At 31.2% G+C, this 22,119-nt stretch overlaps 3 protein-coding genes across 3 annotated transcripts; 1 reads left to right on the top strand and 2 right to left on the bottom strand.

Moving 5' to 3' along the window:
• Positions 1-167: 167 nt before the first annotated feature.
• On the bottom strand, positions 168-1,958 carry LOC126770832 (ER lumen protein-retaining receptor). The gene is made up of 5 exons (XM_050490424.1): positions 1,774-1,958; positions 1,431-1,690; positions 1,107-1,253; positions 881-986; positions 168-406 (listed from the first exon to the last, which is right to left on the bottom strand). Exons 1-5 carry the CDS (start codon positions 1,862-1,864, stop codon positions 372-374), a joined length of 639 nt encoding a protein of 212 aa, XP_050346381.1. The 5' UTR covers positions 1,865-1,958; the 3' UTR covers positions 168-371.
• Positions 1,959-2,059: 101 nt separating this feature from the next.
• Positions 2,060-9,883, top strand: LOC126770776 (translation factor GUF1 homolog, mitochondrial). The gene is made up of 11 exons (XM_050490327.1): positions 2,060-2,266; positions 2,360-2,543; positions 3,106-3,228; positions 3,322-3,835; positions 3,921-4,131; positions 4,321-4,452; positions 5,097-5,212; positions 6,067-6,299; positions 8,271-8,399; positions 9,085-9,168; positions 9,722-9,883. The coding sequence occupies exons 1-11, from the start codon at positions 2,199-2,201 to the stop codon at positions 9,845-9,847; spliced, it is 1,920 nt and encodes a 639-aa protein (XP_050346284.1). The 5' UTR covers positions 2,060-2,198; the 3' UTR covers positions 9,848-9,883.
• A 1,338-nt stretch (positions 9,884-11,221) lies between these two features.
• On the bottom strand, positions 11,222-16,607 carry LOC126770815 (WD repeat domain phosphoinositide-interacting protein 3-like). Its single transcript, XM_050490393.1, has 6 exons — positions 16,462-16,607; positions 16,064-16,345; positions 15,837-15,988; positions 14,198-14,401; positions 13,592-13,829; positions 11,222-12,944 (listed from the first exon to the last, which is right to left on the bottom strand). Exons 1-6 carry the CDS (start codon positions 16,526-16,528, stop codon positions 12,841-12,843), a joined length of 1,047 nt encoding a protein of 348 aa, XP_050346350.1. The 5' UTR covers positions 16,529-16,607; the 3' UTR covers positions 11,222-12,840.
• Between the last annotated feature and the right edge of the window lie 5,512 nt (positions 16,608-22,119).

The following is a 22,119-nucleotide window of genomic DNA, read 5'->3' as shown; positions in this document are numbered from 1 at the left end:
ATGTCATTATTACGTAATACTAACTTGGTTTTAGTACAAATTTTAATGAAACATGCACATACAAACTATGAAATTATGCAAATAATAGCAGTATTTTTTGGTTTCGGGATAAATTTACTAAATCATGAATTTCGTAACTTTATCTGATTATTTTTAAGATAATGAAATGCCAATAAACAGATCGTATAATTATCAAAAATTATGTCAGGTAATGTAACAATGGAGTGCATACATGTCCTAAATAAAAAATGTTTTCACAGCTGTAAAACGTCACTTGTTAAACTAGATCTTAGGTAATATTATTGACTTATATAAAATAACTCGACAAACTTTTGTGTCACTTGATATTGCACCCGAATATATTGTGGCATTTAAGCTGGCAACTGCAGTTTCTTTCCTTTAAGAACTGTAACAAAAATCGCTTTATTTAGAAGATATTCTATGAAATTATCAGACAATTTGTTGTCAAAATATGTCCTCAACTTGACAGTTAAAGACTTGATTTTTTTTACAGAAATTATGTTTTCATACTGAGTATATCAATGATTAAATTAGGGCTTTGATGTAATACATTACTGAATTAAGTTTTTAGAGATTTTTTTATGTTTCTTATATTTCTTATCTTAGTAGCAAGACAAGACATGCCCATAGAAACACTACTTCTTATAATGTCTCCTTATTTTGCCTGTCATCCATATAATCATAGATTTTATACACCTAATTGTCACACTAGTTTAGAAACCCTTCAAATCCCAAATACATCAATATCAAATATTACCATTTTTGCAACAGAATAACTGATAAGTGATGGTGTGTAGAACAAGTAATCTGAGTGAGAAGTAATTTATTAGTTAATCATTTCTAATTATTATCTATTTACCTTTAGTAATGTAGAGATAGAAGAAATCACAATACAGTACGGTCTGTACAACACCAGCAACAATTGCTATAAGTTCGTAATGATCTTCAACAAAGTAGCGGTATATCTGTAATAACAATCAAGATATGAGTTTATCACTTTACACATAGATTAATTACAATTGAAAACATGTTTTGATAATTATTCGAACCGTTGATTCATGTCATGTTTTTTTTTTATAACTCACCCAGTTCAACAGATACAATCCTCTATAGGATCCCAGTGCAAACAAGTAATGAGATGTAATGCTTTCTGCCTCTCCAGTCTTGGATACCAAAAATAGTTGTGGCAGGATCGCAACAGACTCCAAGTAAATAGAAAATGTCCATAACACCTTAAATTAAATAAACAATGGATTTATGTACATTATAAATATGGCTACAAATTGATAAATTATTTAAATTAAAGATTAAAGTAATATTTAGAACATATACGTAAAAAAAACATTGCCATTTGCTTATAGATTAACTTTATGTATCAAATATAATCTGGAGCAATGAACTATACTAACCTCCATTAGAGTGAATTCACGATTAATAAGTAGTGCAAGAATAAGAGAGGGAATTAAAAGGAATTCAATCCTAAACGTGTCGTGGTTGTGGTCGTAGGTGGCTTTGAATTTGACATACATCAAATAAACTGTAGCATAGGATGCTGCGATGAACACTATTTTCATTATAGTGTTATATGGCGACACGAATGTTGTAATTAAGTCCAAATACCGCGTCGTGTATACTATTGAAAATAGTATTTGCGATTTTCCCGATATCCCTGAAAAGATAAGCAAAACATTAAAACATTTGCACTCCTTAAGCACCTGAAAATAATCGCAGCATGCCGGTCGTTGTAATCACCTGCACATGATCTAGTTTTCCAAATTTTTAGTAATAATATTATTATAGCTAGAAGATGGGACAAGTCCGCGAGTAAGCGAAATATATTCATGATTTATTATTTTACAATGAAGCCTAAATTAGACGCCGCGTAAACTAACTTAACAATCTTCTCATTCGTGCAAAAATGACGTGGCTAACTGACAAAGTGTCAAGTGTTTACAGATTTAAAAAAAATGTATAATCGGATAGTTGTACCGGAACCGAATATGGGGCTTAATTTTCTGTACTATCTTTTCTCAGCTGATTTTGACAATTGACAGTCAGCCTATCGTAGATCTTATTAAAGTTATGGACTAAGATATTCTTTGAGTTTTTATTATTTATTTAAATATGATAACAGATTGTGAATAGATTAATAGTTATAATAGATAGAAATAACAATAATGGTTAGAATTATTAATAGAGTAGGTGCTTTAAATTCGTTTGCGTCAAGAATTAGAATTTATAAAAGGTATTTTAATTTATTAGGTTATCTGAGGTAAACAAAAACTAGTTTGTTTTTAACAGATCGGTGTGTTTTAATAATTATATTTTAATATTTCAGATTCAATAAAAGGTTGTATAGTTCTGAGACTGATTCTAATACAATTGATGTTACTAAGATAAGAAATTTTAGTATAGTAGCACATGTTGATCATGGTAAAAGTACTTTAGCTGATCGTTTACTTGAACTAACTGGTGTTATTAAACCGGGAAATGAAAATAGCCAAGTCTTAGATCAATTACCTGTAAGTTTTTATTTTTTATATATTAAGTATAAATTATAAGTTAATAAGTAAGTAATAGTATAAATTAGGTATGAATATCAAATCAAGAGAGATAAAATATTTTATATGTGTTAATTGTTTTGGTTTTTTAATTCATGCAGAATCCACTATTGTAATTTATGTTAAAACCTTGCACATTATATTTGTACATATATATACAAAAACCAAAATATTGAAAAGTCTGCAAGGGATGTTCCCTTCTCTTATATATATACCACTGTAAACAGAACTTAGTTAAATGAATTAGTTTGGTATAATATTAAAAATAAACAACTTGTTACTTTTAAACAATATCTTCACATTAAACTTCATTTTCACTATGGCCATCTTAAGTGTAAAAAATTAACCACAACAAATATACCACTGCTTGGATTAAAACATATTGTATTATAATATTTGTTTTTTTCTGAAAAATATACTGTGGAATAAAATATTTTTAATACCATTGATGAAAAATATTTTTAGTACCACTGTATATAAAAGTATATCATGAAATAAATTTAATGTGTTTTTTTCTCTTAAGGTGGAGAGAGAAAGAGGGATTACAGTGAAAGCTGTAACAGCATCTCTAAATTACACATTTAATAATGAACAATATCTATTAAATCTTATAGATACTCCAGGTCATGTTGATTTTTCTAATGAGGTATCTAAGGTTTATTTTATTGAAATACATTAGTACTAAATATTTTATAACCTAACCTTATTAATGCAATTCATGCTTATTACTACATTTTAGGTAGTCCGTAGTGTTAAAGCTTGTCAAGGAGTTATACTATTAGTGGATGCTAATGAAGGTGTTCAAGCTCAAACAGTCGCTGTCCACTCGCTAGCAAAAAGAAACAACTTAAACATTATACCAACTCTTAATAAAGTTGACTTACCTCATGCAGACCCCGAAAATGTTAAAGCACAGCTAAAATCGCTCTTTAATATTAATCCTGAGGATGTTATGAGTATATCAGCAAAAAAAGGTTGGGGAGTCCAAGAGTTATTACAAGCAGTTATAACTAAAATACCTCCACCCCGTGCAGATTTTAATAAACACTTTAAAGCCAATATCATAGATACATGGCATGATAAATATAGAGGTATAATGTGCTTGGCATATATTGAATCGGGGACCATACAAGTTGGTCAGACAGTGAAGTGGAGATCTGATTTGAAGCAACACACACTTAAATACTTGGCTCTTTTACGACCAACTGAAGAACCTATTGATAAGGCAGTTGCAGGACAAGTAGTAATGGTGGGTAAGTAAAGTAACTAAGAAATATATAACACTAAGAAACTCGAAGTTTTGTAAGATGTGGTATCCATTCTTTTTCCTCATTACAGGCTGTGGTCCGAAAGGTGGCGGATGTGTGGGAGATCAGCTGCTATCATTAGAATCAGCAGAAAATATAAAAGTAGCAACAGCACCAACTGTAAAACATATGGTTTATGCTGGAATATTTCCTGCTGATCAGTCTCAACATACACAGCTTAGTGATGCTATAAAAAAACTTGCTTTAAATGACTCGGCAGTTAGTGTCAATATAGATTCTAGGTAAGCTTGAAATTATTTTAATAGTTTTTTTTTAAAAAGTAATAATGTATATAAGTATGTATTTTTTCACATACAGTCATTGTTTGTCGTAAGTTTTACTGGATTCGAGATTAGATATTTTTGTTAATTGTATTACTTTATAATTGGCACTCACTTCAATGAATAAACAATGTTCGTGCTCTGTTTCAGTCCAGCTTTAGGACAAGGATGGAGAATTGGTTTTCTAGGTCTTTTGCATTTGGACGTTTTCACACAACGACTTTTACAAGAACACAAAGCTGAAGCCATATTAACAGCACCATCTGTACCATATAAAATCAAGTAAGAATATGTAAAATAAAAAAAAAAAAAAAACATTATTAGCTTAATGTGTATATAATAAAATATATAGACTTGAATTAAATATCTATAGGTCTGAAAATGGATATATCATAGTATCTAAGAAGGGTTTGGATTCCTTATCCAATGTTTGTTGGCGTATTTACACACACACACATATGTATATATATTCAAGTTAACACATGCAAATTACGTTTACGATAGCCGGAGGATTTGAGAAAAACCAAAGTTTCTACTAATACTTTAATTAATTACTATATACTGATAGAAGCTTTATAACTAATAAACCTGTAAAACCAAGAACCAATTTAATGTTGGATTTAATGCTGATTTATATCAAAATTTTGAAAACTTTTTATATGAATCTCAGTTATTCATTTTTATTTGGTAGTTTATTGAAGATGGTTATATGTTATATCACTTTAAGTTATACCTTGAATTTATAAATATATTTATCTTAAACTATGTAATAATCATAATTATTGTGTACTTATAATAAATTAAATGAACTATGAATGTTTATTTTAATTATTTATTAGAATATTAGTTGAATTCATATAATTTGTATATTACTACGTATTTATATTAATTTAAAGAATGTCTTATGTAATTTTATATGTTTCCAGGGTTAAAGGATCTAAGCTTATCAAGCAATACAAAGGAGATGAAGTGTTGATAACAAATCCTTTACAACTACCGGAATCAAGTAACATAGTGGAGTATTACGAACCATTAGTGATAGGTGGGTAGGTTTTATTTACAACCATTAATGGGTAAACCCATTTTTGAAAAGTATATTTTAGACATTTTTTGGCATGGATCAAAAATGTTCACATTTTGATTTTATGATTTATTGCTACCCGCAGGACAGCTTGCCTAGTTACCACTGAATATTTTGTGAAATTGTTAATTTGTGTATACAGTTTTTTATTTGTTATTTATGATATTTGCTTAGATCTTAATTTTTTTTTAATAAAATTAAAGTCGACCGATTGGCTTGTGGGTCGCCTGATGGTATCTAGTCACCACCGCCTATATACATTAGCGCTGTCAGACATTTACCATTCCTTATATATACCAATGCACCACCAACCATGGGAACTAAAATGTTATGTTGCTTGTGCTTGTTTGTCATTTTTTTGTTTTCTTGTCTGAAAGTTAATTTTTCAGTGGGTCGAAAACGACCCCATGGGCTGGTAAAGGTTAACAATTTTTCTATAGGGTATCACACTTTTTTTTAAAAAAATATTTAATTATATTTGCTGATAATTTACAATTGGTAAAATTGTCTATGACTAAAAATATGTATTTAGTTAATACTATAATTGCTACCAGGAGCCACCCTTTTGAATAGATTACTCAAAATCACAAGAATTATTAATAACTTCTTTATATCTGTGTTAGGAGTTTGTGAAGAGCCATATGGATGCCCACTCCCTACTTATTCTGCATTTCAACTACAAAATATTTAAGGACAATGCACATAACATCTCTCTAGTTCTAAATTAAATAAAAAGTTTAATATTCAAATAACGATTCGATATTCAAAGATATTAATTCTATATGAAATTAAAGTATTTTATTTTTTATTCTAAGGAACAATAATAACACCGGTGGAATATATCGGAGCAGTGACAACCCTATGCGTCGATCGGCGAGGTTCGCCCCTACCATCGAGCGCGGTTGATGACAAGATGACAATGATGCAATTCATACTGCCATTATCAGAAGTTGTCATAGATTTCCACGATACTTTGAAAAGTTTGACGTCTGGGTTCGCGAGCTTTGACTACCAGGATTATGGATTCCATCCAAGTGCATTAGTTCGGGTTTGTATTATTCATTATGTGATGCTTACCACCGCCCATCTTTTTTTATTTTTAAGAAACAGTCCGTAAATGACCCACTAGGCAAAGGTGTTTTGGAGCTTATTCCACCACATGCAGAAATCATCCAACACATGCAGGTTTTTTTTATATTTGCCGGGAAGGCGAATGACTCTACTCCACCTGATTATAAATGGTAGTAGAGTCCAAACGCGACGACAGTCAGTACAATCGGGAAGAATGTTCTGCACTAAGGAATTAGAGAGAATAACTCCTTAGAGCACTCTCCCCAATCTGCCGACTTATAGTGCCAAACGCGACGTTTGCATACCGCTGGTGGTGGCTGCTTAGCCTGTGGTACTTTGGTAGATATAAGGCTGTGATCTGAAGAACAAGTGGAGCTTGAACTTTAACCTGATATTCCATCGGGTGAGAAATCAGCAGAAGGTCCAGCAGATAAGGCGCTTGCCCGTCAATGTTTAGGATCCTGGTCGGCTGATCAATCAGTTGGGTCAAGTCATGTGTGAGAGCGAAAGCAGTCCTTCCAGCTTGGTCAGTTTTGAGGGAGTTTAACCATAATTCATGGTGAGTATTAAAATCCCCCAAAAGCACCAATCCGCGTTAGGAAACTGCTCTTGCGCAGCATCTGCCACCCGACTGAGATGGTCAAATAATCGGCTTGTCTCCAAGTCACCATTGTGGGATCTGTAGAGGCACACGTAGACTCGACTTTGACGGACCAAGTCCACACGTACCACCAACATGGAGAAGCAAGCAAGCAGCGCAATCGGCGACAACAAACACCCGTGCTGACGAACAAGCATACTCCGGCTTTAGCTTTGAAGGATTCTTCAAGCATGTAGCCGGGATAATTAAGGTAGCTGGTATCGGCAGAACGGAGTACTTGTGTCTCCGTGAGAAACAACATTGCTGGCCGTGCTGTCTCGAGATGGTGGTGGACAGCATTAAGGTTAGCGTGGAGTCCACGGATGTTAGAGAGCTCGACCTCAAACAGCGTCGGTATGGGTGTGCACCGCTGAACGACTGTTATTTCTTATTTGTTGCGCAACAACATTTGGAAAAATAAAAAGGAAAAGAGACGCGAAGCGAGCGACGTATTGTCACGATAGGGATAGAGCAAAGTGTAGACCTTCTGGTCACCAATCGGCACGACGGTCCAATAGTACAGCGGAATAGCCGTTTCTTCAGTTCTTTCTATCCGGCAGGTCAATACAGTTTCCCCCGGCATTGGTTCAACAGCCGTCTCCACTGGGCTAACACCTATCGCGGCATTGCTCGCTCGGGTACTGGCTGTACGCTGGCTGACCTCGAATGCGGCTGCAAGCAGCCACTTCATGAGTTTTTCACCATGCGTACGGTGGTAACAAGTCAGGCGGGTGGTTAAAATCCTAACCACCAGATGAGCAGATGGTCGCTCAGATATCCCTTAGTCGCCTCTCACGTCACCCATGGGAAAGAGAGGGGCAGTGAAATGTTTTCTTTCTCCGTCACTGCACAAGTTGGACATACATATAACATATCTGCCTCCTCACGATTTTTCCCGCCATTCTCTTTCGCCGCTTAGCACTATATTAATCATGAACACAAATTAAGCATATGGAAACTCAGTTTACCCTACCCGGATTTAGACTAGCTATTTTAGGATAACATTACGTGTTCTGTCACCTTGGTTGGTGTGTATACACATCTAAATCACTTGGCTAGTTGGCTTGTGTGTAATAACTAGTAACCTTTGTCAGTGTCTAGACAAGATCTTGTCAGTATAACATTCCTTGGCACAATCAACGTAGACGTATTATAATGTATTTCATATATTAATTTAAACTATCAGCTATCGTTTTATAAAAGTTTCATAAAAATCAGATTAGCATTATTATATTATAAAAATCCGTGTGAAACGAACAAAACAGACTTTTGTCTTTATAATAATTAAAAATATGATATTATTTTCAGATGGACATTATGTTAAATGGAGTTCTAGTAGACGAATTGTGTACAATAGTGCACACAAGTCGTTTAGAGTATACCGCCAAAAAGTTAACTGCGAAATTAAAGGAAATGATACCGCGTCAAATGGTGCAGGTGAATATTTATACTTCATATTAAATTGCTTTAAAGTACAGTCGTGACGAATTTTCTAGCATTTGAATATTGCTGAAGTAAATATCGTGGTACACTGAGGAAGACAATAGCTACCTATCCCTATAATACAGAATGTTTATTGTTATTGAATAGATAAATAAAAACATATTTAGGTTGAATAAAAAATTGTTTCGAAACATTAACCACCAATCAATAATGAAACGAATTAAATTTTATCAATTTTGTCAGGACCGATTGCACGGTACTTAAACTGTACTAATTTTAATAAAATGTTTATTAAAATTTCGCCAACATGAGGCCAATCATACTAACAAAATCGCAATCGAATTGAATCGTTATCGTTGCCGCTTAACAGTTTTCATTTTTTTTTTATACAATAGGCAGGCGGACGAGCATACGGGCCACTTGATGGTAAGTGGTCACCAACGCCCAAATACATCGGCATTGTAAGAAATGTTCACCATCTATAGAACTAAGATGTTATGTCACTTTTGCCTATAATTACATTGGCTCACTTACCGTTCAAACCGGAACACAACAATACCCAGTACTGCTGTTTTGCGGTAGAATATCTGATATGTGGGTGGTACCTACCCAGACGAGCTTGCACAAAAGCCCTACCAGCATATGTTGAAGCATATTATATAACTGTCATTTTTTTCAGATCGCGATACAAGCTGTTGTATCAGGGAAAGTTTACTCTCGTGAAACAATCAAGGCGTACAGAAAAGATGTGACTGCTAAATTGGTACGTACTTATAATGTATGCTTTAGCCTATTTAATCTTGGTTTACCTTAAATAATTATTGATTTAAGCAATGCTGTGAAAAATATTTACACCTAAACCGCTAACATTGGATAAGATTTTTAATGCTGTTGTTGTTTGTAATATTCCTCTTAGTTATTCATTTCGATGATCGGTCTTGTTGACAAATAAAATGATTAATACTTGTTTTATAATTCCACATTTTATATCTTGTGTACTTGTTATTACACACATTCATCTTTCAAACGGGAACACTGCAATACAAACCTTTTGTTACTACAATTTTTCTTTTTTCAAGTTCCTAAACTATTAAGACCATGATCTCCTGATTAAAATATTGTTCAGTAACAAGATAATAAACCAAATGAAATAAATAAATATTTAAATGTTTAATAAATAACAAATTGCCACTATTTAGTTCAATATAAAAATTCAATATATAAGTTCAATATATAAATTATGACATGAAAATAGATTATAAACACAAATTTATCCGAATTAAAATAATATAAATGAATAAATTATACTATTTCAGTATGGAGGTGATATAACACGAAGGAAAAAATTGTTGAAACAGCAATCTGAAGGGAAAAAGAAAATGCGAAGTGTTGCCAACATAAAAATACCAAGAAATACCTTCATAGATGTATTGAAACGATAATAGTTCGTAGAGATAAATAAAATTGGTATAATTATTTATTGTTTTATTTATTAAGGTTTTCATACAATAAAGAATGCATTCAAGGTATGTTAGATTCATTTCATTGAGCGCTTATAAATATCTACGTCATTGATTAATTTTCTTCTTATATAAATATAATTTAAATAAGTTTTATTAAAGCGGAAACCGTTTGAACTTTTATTATAAGTAATAATATGCTTTAATAAATGCACGCTTTTATAAAACTTTTGTAAAATTATATTTATATAAGAAGCAAATTTATTTCATTCATTCGTGATACGATACGATAGACAACAATTATTTAAATATGAAATAAAAATACAAAAATACGGTCGTTAAAAAGGTCATATTTGTCTCAAGGCTGTCTTAACCATGCGCTTCACAAATATGATTTAAATTTGATTCTGGCCGTATTGTTCATTGATATTCGGTGCGTACGGAGCTTGAATATGGTGTTTTGTCGTTCCTCGTCAGATTTTCCTTGTGGGTGAAGGAAGCACGCTTAAACATCGATATTGGTACAAAGTTAAAACGTCGAATTTTGTGTTGCTTTGAAATCTGCCGAAATGTACAGGTTAAAAATAGAGCTAAACAAAAACAAAATTATATCATCACTTTAAAACATTGACGCTTAATCAATCGAATTGTGAAATTAGGTTCATGGATATATTCAAGTATCTATATGTATAACATAATCTTTAATCTTACATAAATGTCAAACAGTAATACTAAACTTAAAAGACGAATGTCGTGACTCCTTTACTTTTATGATGCCCTAGTAGTTGATCATTCTCCATATACTAATATGGAGAATAGACTATATTTCCTTTTTACTGAATGATATTCAGTAAAAAGGAAAACGTATTTAGTTTATTATATTAGTCCATTATTTACTAAACACCCTGTTAAGGCGTTTTAGATGTACTTATTTATATGATTTTACATTACATAATAATGAAGTTGAATACACAATAGTCAAACATTTCAAATTTAAGTGTTCGGCTAATACATAAAAATATATATATCAGTGAAGTATTTTTATTTGATCGGTCAGGATAGAGAAGTTCAGGAATTAAGTTTTAAGATTTTGAAAAAAATATATTAATATATTAATGCGAGTGTCTGTTACGCTTTCGCAGCTAAACCACTGAAACACATTACTACAGAGTACCGTTAACTCGTGAAACCGCTAAGTATCAAGTAAAATATAATAGGTATGAAAATTGTTTACCATTTATATATTTTGTTATCAATGTGAATTGTGGCATTGGATCGTATTTGTATGTAACAACTATTTTTACGGTCCAAATAATCTGTTCCACACAAAATAAAACACAGTTATCTAATATAAAATGCTTACTGCTATTTATTACAAGGTCGCGATTACAACAAGGTCATTTAAGGCATAATGAAAAAATTATATAACAATATTTTGTAAAATATCCATAATTGTATGTTTATCTGAAAAAAAAAAAACGAAATAATACATTAAATAATTCAAAATAATATTATACGATTAAATTTAAAATGACAAAGAAAATTTGGTACATATTTTGTGATCACATTATTAAGTTACAAAAATTATTTTTTCCTAATTTAAATAAAACAATGTATCTAGTTAGCTCTAAAGTAATATAAACGATTCGCAGATGAAGCATTAACTCTGTAGGTTGCCCTCAGAGACAAATCTAAGGCACTAAATTATAATTAATCCCGCATTAAGCTTTTAGTTTACAAATAACCGATAATACATAATCTTTTCATTCTCTAATTAATCTACATGTTAAATCTCTTAAATTTTCCAATTTAATTTAACGAAATATATTTTTGAGATCGTTAAAGATTAAAAAAAAATTGATATAATATAGGTAGGAATTTGATACGAAATGATATTTGATAGTGATAATTTGTTTTTCTAATTTATATAAAATTTCCTTAGTTTAAATACATCAATAACAATTTATAAATATACAAATGTGTATCAAAATCAAGCATGAGCGTGTTATAAAGCATTGTCTTTTATTAGCAGTAATAAACATGACTCCGGTATTAAGTTGCACGCACATCCTTGATTCCTAGGTTACTGTGTTGAGAAAATAATAAAACTATATATATCAACTATCAGCCTCTAAGCAATATTTACAAATAAGGGTTACAGTATTTGATTGGACACATTTTTAAATTTAGAATTTACAATTTAGAATCACTAAAGATTTCTATGCAATTTATAATATATACATTATAATTTGTTGATTTAAAAAATGATATGTTTAACCTATTCCAATGGTAAGAGGAATTAAAATAAATAAACAAATTAGACCTTGAATGAATATCGAATATTCATTAAAATCAATAGCCGAAATCTAAAATATTCTATATTATTAATTATGAATAAAAATTGTATAATTATTGATAATAATTTCTATAAAACTTTTTAAAGTTTTTACGGAAATTTGGATGTAAAATTAAAGTGGATATAATTAATTAAGTAGAATATTCTTGTATTACTATAAATAAAAATATATTCATCAAGAACTGTTTGTAGTGCATAATGTAGTAGAACTGTTAGCAAATCTAGGGAATATGTAAATGTTTAATCCCTTGTCATTGGAATAGGCTATTGTAAGTAGGTTGTTGTAATTACAGCTACATAATTTCATGCAATGATATCTTATGAATATATTATAAATTATACAAATATAATTACACTACATATAGAAAAATAAAATCAATTGGAGCATTTATCGATTTAAGTCTTTAACGGCATGATTTTGTTACATCTTAAAACCACCACATTAATCAATGATCATCGAGGACATATATCACATTTAAAGAGAAAAGCTCATTCGATTTATGAAAAACAAAAAAAATTAATAATCCAGCACAGTATCAACATTGAAAAGAGATTAGGTAAAACCTAACTTGATACTACTTTCGTTAATCACATTCCAAATATATCTTTCATATCACGTTTATCTATCTTCCGAGGTCTCCAAGAATTGAGCATATACATCTCTGGTACATTCACCTTTTTCATTAAACTTATATTTGTAGTACGAGCCATCTGCACATATCACTGCAATGGAAGTAAAGTTCTTTGTTATTTCCTGAGATTTTATTCAAAAATATAGTTATCAAAACAATTAGAGCTCCAAAAATATGAAAGTACTTATAATGTAATATAAAAAAATCCACTTGATATATTTAGAACAATAAAATATTTTTCTTGTTATGTATATGTTTGAATTCTGCTTATGTCACAAGGTATTTAAATATAATTACAATCCACCAACTCGCATCAAAGCAGGTAGGTGGAACAAGCTCCAAGCCTTCTCATTAATAAAAGAAGAGTCTTACTAGTCATTCATCACAACATTTAAAAACTAAAGTAAGCGCTTAAAAGTCTTACTAGTCAGACATTTAAGCGCTTACTTTAGTTTTTAAATGTTATTGTTTTGCTGATACTTAAGTACATTTTCTTTTTTAAAATTCTATTAACATAAAATTGGTTTAAAATTGACAGTGAAGAATGGCACATTTAGCATTAAATTAAGCATAAATTATTCTCCAAATAGTTTTGATATCGCTTATGTTTTGATATCATTAAGATGAAATAATTTTTACAAATACATTTTTAACAGTTTAAGCAAATACAGCTTTGAAAAGTAATATAGTCTGATTTTAATTAAATCAATTAAACTTTGTAATAATAAAATTACTCACCAATTATAGAGCTCTTATCTACACCGAATGCACAAATACATGGTGGCCCATTAGGTATGGTGAATTTACAGAAGCTCCAATTACTTGAAAAATATTTTGGCAAAAAATTAACTGTCGCCAAACTAGACTGTTTATTTAATTTTTCGTCCTCTAGACTGAAGATATGAACTGTGCCATGGTCTGATGTTACACAGAGGTTTGTACTTGTGTGGTTGAAGTTTATACAATATATTGTTGCCTGTGGAAAAATAATTGTATGTTTTTTTTTTACTGAACAATGTCAAAGTTTATATCCTATATAGAAGCATATTATGAATGTATAAGTTTGTACGTTTGGATGTTTATTACTTCATCACATTTCTACTTCATAAATACTTATAACATAATACTTCAAAAATGGCTGGACTGATTTGAACGAAATTTCGAGCAGAGAAAGCTATTGTATAAACCCTGGTTTAATAAAAAAGTAAAGGATTGAGTAATTAGTAATTATCTAGTTACTTTGAGAATGTTTAACAACAGCAAAAACTCTATAAAAAGAATCTTGATTCATACCTAATATAAAACAAATTTTCATTATATAATATGTTTTTATATTATGAATACCTGATGTGCTCCTCGTCTTAATTCTGCTAACTTTTGTCCAGTACTAGTATCAAAGACTCTGATGAGAGTGCCTTTCGTAGATGCTGTGGCCAATCTTGTACCCCCCACATTAAGGGCTAAGCAACTGAGAGGAGCCTCATGTGCAGCAATAAGATGACCTTCTGGTGCAGTACTAGTTCCTGCATGACTGCTTAATTCCACCAACTGTTATTTTATAAAGAAAACATATGCATTAATTTATTATTTTCTAATGAGCACATGAACTATCTTATAGTAAATAGTCACAAAGGCACATAGAAGCATGAGAAATCTAAAGCATCAAGGAATATAACGTCATGTGGCCACAATGGCTGCCACATGACATTATATTCCAAATAATTATATTTATTAGTAATAACAAAGTTATATGATTATGGTCATTATAGAAAAGGTATATTTTGGTTTTAGAAAGAATTATTAGAAATTGTGGTTTTGGTTATTTTAAATTGTTTTGCGATTTTCATTCGTGTCTGAGGAATAAAACGTTTTTACATCGAATTCATTTTTTAATTCTTAAATACTACAATAATAATGAGTTTTTTGAGTCTGTAATAATTACACAAACTCCATTTTTTGCAGTAGAATAACTGATGAGTGGGTAATACTAACCCGGAGGAACACCGTAATAATTTAAATATATGAATTAAAAAACAGATTATTTTAGAGAGCATAAATTAAACTAATGTATATTATTTGAGTTATTTAATTGTGAGTTACGAATGTTACTTCTTTATAAATATCACAGTATTTACAAAAACCAAAGTAAGTAATGACCAAGCTAGTTACTATATTAAGACAAGTTTTACACAGATAAGGGAGTGTTTTAATGTTTCTTAACTTAACGAGAGCAAATAAAAAATATTGTTAAAAAACCACTATATATTATATATTAGTCAAAATATTTGTTAGATTAATTTCAAACTCATTTGATATTCACCATTGGATTGCTACTAATAAATCGGTAGGTTAAGGATAATGGATAGTAGAGTAAATGTATAAAATCAAAAGATTATACTCGTTTTTTTTTAATATGGGAACCTGGCATTCATTAATTTAGTGATACATTATAAGAGTATAAAGTAACTATTTTGTTTTCTTGATTATACAAATAATATTTGTTTTACTCTGACCAAAGATTTCACAATAACAAGCAAATATCAGATAGTGAGTATTTATTATTTGCATTGTTATATCTACCATTTTACTAAATGAGTTCAATGTGATAATACTTAAAAAATGAAATGTTTATTATTACATTTTACCTGAAATTTGACCACTAAGAGAAAATTCAAAGATTTAATTTGAAAAGTTACATTTGTTTTAGAACAGTAAAAGCCTGTTAATGTCCCACTGCTGGACTAAGGCCCTTTTGAGAAAGTTTAGAACTTATTTCACCATGCTGCTCCTATTCATGTTGGTAAAATATATATGTGGCAGAATTTCCATTAAATTAGACACATGCAGGTTTCCTCACAGTGTTTTCATTCATCGTCAAGCACGAGATTTTCATTATTAATTTTGATATTTGAAAGAAGACACTATAGAATGTTTATAAATAAGGCAGCTAATGTTTAAGCAAAGTCATAAATTATTTTATTACCTGAACATGCCCAGTTTTCCGACTAGGATATGCTACAAGGGCATTGTTGCTGTTCGGACATACAACACAGAGGCCTCTAGTGTTTTGGCATGTCTCAAATACATGTAATAATTGGGGTTGTGCAGTAAATGTATAAACTTTAATCAAATTTTCTGTAAAATAAAATAATCAAAATTATTCTTTTTCTAACAATATCAAAGATATGATTTTAAATTTACAATATTTACCCAAAACAACGACTATTCGATCTCTTCTCAATTTCACAGCTTTAACGGGGCTATTGAAATCTAAGGAAATTGCAGAATCTTTTTTTAGGTCATCCCATATGATTACTCTGTTCGGAGGATACACAGGAGTCTTGCCGCCACCTACTAACGCCATGTAATTACACCTAAACAACATTTCGACGTAAGATAGTCCTCCTTCTGCGAAATTTTGACGTTCCTTTTCTTTAAGCGGGTCACTATTAAATACTCTAAATCCATTTTCCGTTCCACAAGCGAAGCAGCCTGTAATAATTTCGACACAAAAAATTTACGAAATAACTGTAAAGAATATCATCATCAGAGAACAAAAAGTGGCTATGCAATTACTTTCAACGTCTCACAATGTAATCAATTATTACCTTGGTCCTGATTAAAGCCTACATATAAAAGGCCATTTGAAAAATTATTTTCTTCCGACAAATTCATGGTCAAATTGTAAAATCTTAAATTACACTTTAAAAAACAAGTAAAATCTTAAATAATCATAGTTCGACTTTGCGGCAATTTGACAGTATGGATAATAGACAAACTTGTTGACGTTAAGTTAATAATAAACAAATCTTTTTCTAGCACAGATAATACTTTATTTTATTTTCTAGCACAGGTTATCCTTTTTAATTTTATTAATATTATGATATTACTTTGCCTATGTTACGTAGTAAATCTGCTTAAGTCGTAAACAACAAGCAATGTGTCTTTTTTCATCGTAATGTGTATCTTGTTTTCCAAAACATAATTTCTATTTGATAGATATTTATAAATTATATAGAATAATATTTAGATTATACTTTGAAAATGAATTTAAATAATAAAATTTTAATAATAAGCACCAAATAGTAGAGTTGCTAAGTTGGTTTCCTACATATTTACTAGATGGCACTTACACTGTTACCCTCTTATATATTATATAGTAACTACCTATATTATATCATAGTTAAACTAGCAAAACCCGCGGCTTTGCCAGAGTAGATATAAGTTTGTGACGAAAATAATGTAAAAACTGTCATTTAAAATATTATTTCGGCCCTCTCAATCTATAATACCTATCAATATGTAATACTTACATAGTTTCTTATTATTCAAGATTGAAATGTACACAAAAGATATTTCTTTGGAATTTATCATACTTTAGAAAGTTTTGAGTGCTAACGCTAGCAACATGTACGAGATGGAAATACTTAATATACCTAATTTTTCCATATAAGCTACTTAGACTTAAATTGAAACAGGAATGTAATAATAATAACAATATATAAGCTACTTAGACTTAAATTGAAACAGGAATGTAATAATAATAACAATATATGAATAATCGAATGCATATTCATATCTTAATACTTTTCCAATTTACAATTGTTATTTTCCGTTGTCATGGCCACATCATCATCCGTTATTTTTGGTTGTCATAGCAACATTTTTGTACAAAATCGAATGACGTTCCGAAATGAGCCGATCTGGTATTAACTTCAATTGTCACTCGAATGTGACGCCAGTAATGGTTACAGGCGGGCTTGGTGGACAGACCTGGCATGGCATGGCTTGGGTTGGCTTGGCATGGCTTGGCATGGCTTGGCTTGGCTTGGCTTGGCTTTGCTTGGCTCGCATATGGCATGTGGGGTGGCGATATGTAGCGTGGCATTAGCGTGGCGTTACAATATAATCAAGTAAATATATCTTACCACGTCATAGACGAACCGTACTGTAACATTTAACTATATAATATTATACCAGTAATTAGTATTCGCCCGCGTTAGTATTACGCAAAAAAGTCCCTGTTTGTCTGGACGCGTGGGGAACATTTACGTGGGGGAACCACATGAGGTGGGGGGTATGGGACTCACCGGTGCTGATGGGGCCGGAATACCCACTAAAAAACCAGCGGTACCCACTCCGTCTTGTCGAGAGGGCGTCACGGGATCGCTCGCGCATCCTTTTTTTTTAACGCTGGAAAAACGCATTACGCGTTTCTTTCACTTCGGGGGGCTGTGGGGCTCCCCGGTATCCAAGGCGCCGAGTGTGCCCCGAACATCGGAATACCCACTAAAAAACCAGCGGTACCCTTTCCGTCTTAACGAGGAGTGCCACCGGATCGTTTTCGCATGCTACCGAGGCTATCGCTCGCGCATCCTACCATGATTGGTGTTCAAGCTTGCTTCATACCAAATTTAATCGAATTCGGTTCATTGGCTTAGTCTTTAAAGCGTAACAGACATAGTTATTTTCGCATTTATAATATTAGTACAGACTATATTACGACTGTCTCAGGTTATTACTACTATATAAAACTACAAACACCAAGCTAATTACTATAGGATAGTAATTAGCTTGGTGTTTGTAGTTTTATTATTATATTTATATTTTTAATTTTATACTTTGAAATAATTATAATTGTATTGGTCTGTATGTAATGTTACAATATAATATTGATTTCATTACATTTAAAATTATTATGTTTCAAAACAACCTTGGAATACTGGAAAAAATGAACCAGTCATTTTTCGTTCAGAGTATAGGAATTGCGATTCAAAGGGAAAATGCAGCTAGCATTCTTGCTAACATTCCATGTGGTCGTGATTTTTATTTATTTTTATGTGTATAGGTATATACTTATACAAATAAAACTTTAAGGTCTTAATATAAATAATTCATATAGCTAATAAAAAAGTCGAGATGGCCCAGTGGTAAGAACGCGTGAATCTTAACCGATGAACGTGGGTTCAAACCCGGGCAAGCACCTCTGAATTTTCATGTGCTTAATTTCTGTTTATAATTCATCTCGTGCTTTTCGGTGAAGGAAAACATCGTGAGGAAACCTGCATGTGTCTAATTACATCGAAATTCTGCCACATGTGTATTCCACCAACCCGCATTGGAGCAGCGTGGTGGAATAAGCTCCAAACCTTCTCCTCAAAAAGGAGAGGAGGCCTTAGCCCAGCAGTGGGACATTTACAGGCTGTTACTGTTACTGCATATAATTAAATATACACAAGAGTAATGAGAGTAAATTCTAAAAGGTATCAAATCGTACTAACATTCAGTAAAACAGCGTCGAAACGACGCTGTAATTTCATTTAAACCCCGCTGTTAGAAATCTTTGTAAAGCTTTTGAAATGATTGAATTTTTACGCAAGCATTTCCATTCTCATTACTTTTATGTACCGGTATGTATTTTCATTGTAATGTTTTCTTGGAATTGTGTTTTGTGACGAACAATGTAATTATATTCGTGGACAGTTTATAAACATACCTAATAGAACTTTTTGTGAAACACAACAAAAGAGTATACAAACGTCTTACGAAATATAATACAAATGTAGTAAAAGAAAAAAACATTTGACTTTTGTTTGTAGCGCGAAGTGGTTCTAACTTCTAATAGCTTGAGTAAAAAAATGGAGACATTGTTTTCTTTTCAATTGATCAAAAGCAATTGCACGGTACAAACAGCGGTCTTACTGCAAATTAGGCATTCTCTACCAATAATTCTTTTTTCATTGTTTTTAATTATTATTTTTTATTTATTTCTTAAAATATGAATTTGTGTCAATTTTCGATTTATGACTATCATCTAAAATATCACTTTGCTTTTCTAACAATTATAGACTTTCTCCAAAGACTTGCGAGTGTGTTTTTTTAAGTTTATTTTTGTTTATAGCTCTGTCACATTGGTTTCGACTACAATAATAGTTTGAATGCAATACCATTTAGCTGTCTCAATTTAATATACGTTTGCGTATTTCTTAATTCTAATACAACCCAGAAACCGCCAACGATGCTTACACTAAGTTAGATCCTAAATAAACATTTTATCCAAATGTTTTTCTTACTTACTCAAATAGTTGACTTAAATTAAAATAAAAGACATAAAATATACTTTGAAATGTTGTATTCAACATTTCAACAGGAAACGTTATTAAGACTTTTCAGCACTAAATCGAAGAGGCAATTTTCCTGCAGCCGCAGGGTAGATTAAGTAATTATTAATCGTCGCCGGTCCCTGTTGCAATCTCGTCTTCACCGACCAGACGATAAAAAACCATACCTAGTACTAATTAATACTGCGGCTCGGGTGCACTTTAATTTTGCACGTCCAAAAGCTTTTGTTCATAGCTATCCGTTCACGAGGATTATTTTGCTTCTCTTTAGAGAAATTTTAATGTATTGGAAAGATATTCAGTTTCCACTTATTGTTCTTGTTGCGGTCTACGCTATGGTTTTGAGGTACTTATTATGCCACTTTAAGTCTTAATAAAGGTGATTTTTTATAGAATATTCTAAATATAATTTCACTATGAATTTTTATATATAATGTAAAATATATTATGTAATTTTATTCATGAATGTTTTATGAAAATTATAATCATTAATTTATAGAATTAATAATGAACCGACTTAATTCGTCAGTAAACTCAATTATTATAACAATGTTTTCTAATATTATCAAGTGAAAGACATAGAAATGAGTCGTGTAGTTTCTGAGAAATCGTCCACCTACAAATAAGCGGGAAACAAAGAGTTTTTTTTAATTGGTTAATTTATTCATATATTTAACTTTTTTCCTTATATTGAATTCTCACCTCTTTAATTAACGAATTGAATTAAAATCGAATTGAGTTTTACTACTAATTCGACTAATAAGCAATGACGATAAAACTGTTGTAAAATTAAAATGATTCAATCACACAACCGTACACACACACAGTTAGTAAATTTGTAACTGTGTGTACATACACAAAGTTATGTATCACACGTACATGTGTTTGATACATAACTTTGGTCATTTTATCCAGATACAGCGTTTTTACATGTAAGACATTATTAATTAATTTAAATGTTGAGCTTTTATATATAGATGGCAGACTCGGAGAGAATGAACACCAATGCTGTCTTGCTGAATAGTGCATCGTTAGGGATAATCCGATTCGGGAATTGGAGCATTCGAGTATCCGAGCATTCGGGCATTAGGGCATTCGGCATTCAGTCGTTCGTCCCGCGCAGTTCAGCAATGCGAGTCCAGGAATTTGAATGCAAATTGAAAATGCCATTAGATCAGCAAACATCTGCCTCCCGATCAAACGATGCAATTGTGCGCTCGTGACCGAGAAATCGTTATAATTTGTGAATACGATGGCTGCGTGGACAATTTGACCACTAATAGATCAATTATAATTTAACATTTTAATGTCTAGCAATCAATTGCTGTTTGAATAAATTAATTTGCAGTTAATATCAATTTATAATTTCATATGGAGGGTGCCTAACGACTCCTCGTAGCTTAAGCTGAATTTTTATATTCGACTTGAGTTTTCTTTGATTTTCTCACAATTTCCAGAGAAATACTAAGAATGCTCTTCATGGTTTGATTTTTATTTTTAATACCTATATCACTAGTAACAACAATGTTATATTTATTTTTTACCAATTGTGAAATGAATAATTGATTGTCAATAACTTAAAAAAAAACGATTTAATTTGTCAGTAAGATGTCTTTGTCTCAAGTGATGCATATATACGTATAATAAATATAAGATACGTTATATATTAAAATTTAAAAAAAATATCTCAATATAAATATTACATAATAATGTTCATGAAAAATCTAGAAGATATCCCGAGAAACATTTCACTAGTCCTCAATAAATACTTTAAGGAAATAAGTCGTAATATTCGTTCCTACTCTAGGAACATCATTTACACGTTAAAAGAAATAAATGGCTATTTTACCACTGTTTTATAATTTATTTTAATGTTTTTTTTTGTCCTGAAAACATGAACTGGACTCCATTTTAACTACAGAGCCATTCCCAAGCAGTTTATTCTCGTCTAATTACCTTTCTGTCTCGTTAATAACTGAAAAAATAAAAAAAAAATACATTGACTGCAGAATAATATTCACAGTAATTTAACTTTTTGAAATTTAAAGTTTTATTTAAATTTTCTCCTTTGTTGAAGATATAGCTTTTTTGAAAAACGAATTATACTCATTGCTATAGCTGGGATAGCTTTTTTATCAATATAAA

The sequence above is a fragment of the Nymphalis io genome, chromosome 9, assembly GCF_905147045.1.
Source record: "Nymphalis io chromosome 9, ilAglIoxx1.1, whole genome shotgun sequence".
Classification (NCBI taxonomy): domain Eukaryota; kingdom Metazoa; phylum Arthropoda; class Insecta; order Lepidoptera; family Nymphalidae; genus Nymphalis; species Nymphalis io.
Note: the sequence above shows the minus strand (reverse complement) of the source record. Positions and strands in the feature narration are given on the sequence as shown.

What these genes read in the sequence shown, in the direction of transcription:
- LOC126770832 (XM_050490424.1), bottom strand. Translation starts at nt 1,864, where the DNA reads ATGAATATATTTCGCTTACTCGCGGACTTGTCCCATCTTCTAGCTATA. An exon ending in GAAAACTAGATCATGTGCAG is followed by an intron (nt 1,691 to 1,773) that starts GTGATTACAACG and finishes TTATCTTTTCAG; the next exon opens with GGATATCGGGAAAATCGCAA. An exon ending in CTATCTCTACATTACTAAAG is followed by an intron (nt 407 to 880) that starts GTAAATAGATAA and finishes TTTTTGTTACAG; the next exon opens with TTCTTAAAGGAAAGAAACTG.
- LOC126770776 (XM_050490327.1), top strand. Translation starts at nt 2,199, where the DNA reads ATGGTTAGAATTATTAATAGAGTAGGTGCTTTAAATTCGTTTGCGTCA. An exon ending in ATGTTGATTTTTCTAATGAG is followed by an intron (nt 3,229 to 3,321) that starts GTATCTAAGGTT and finishes ACTACATTTTAG; the next exon opens with GTAGTCCGTAGTGTTAAAGC. An exon ending in TTACGAACCATTAGTGATAG is followed by an intron (nt 5,213 to 6,066) that starts GTGGGTAGGTTT and finishes TTTTATTCTAAG; the next exon opens with GAACAATAATAACACCGGTG.
- LOC126770815 (XM_050490393.1), bottom strand. Translation starts at nt 16,528, where the DNA reads ATGAATTTGTCGGAAGAAAATAATTTTTCAAATGGCCTTTTATATGTA. An exon ending in AGGCTTTAATCAGGACCAAG is followed by an intron (nt 16,346 to 16,461) that starts GTAATAATTGAT and finishes AAATTATTACAG; the next exon opens with GCTGCTTCGCTTGTGGAACG. An exon ending in TCGAATAGTCGTTGTTTTGG is followed by an intron (nt 15,989 to 16,063) that starts GTAAATATTGTA and finishes TTTATTTTACAG; the next exon opens with AAAATTTGATTAAAGTTTAT.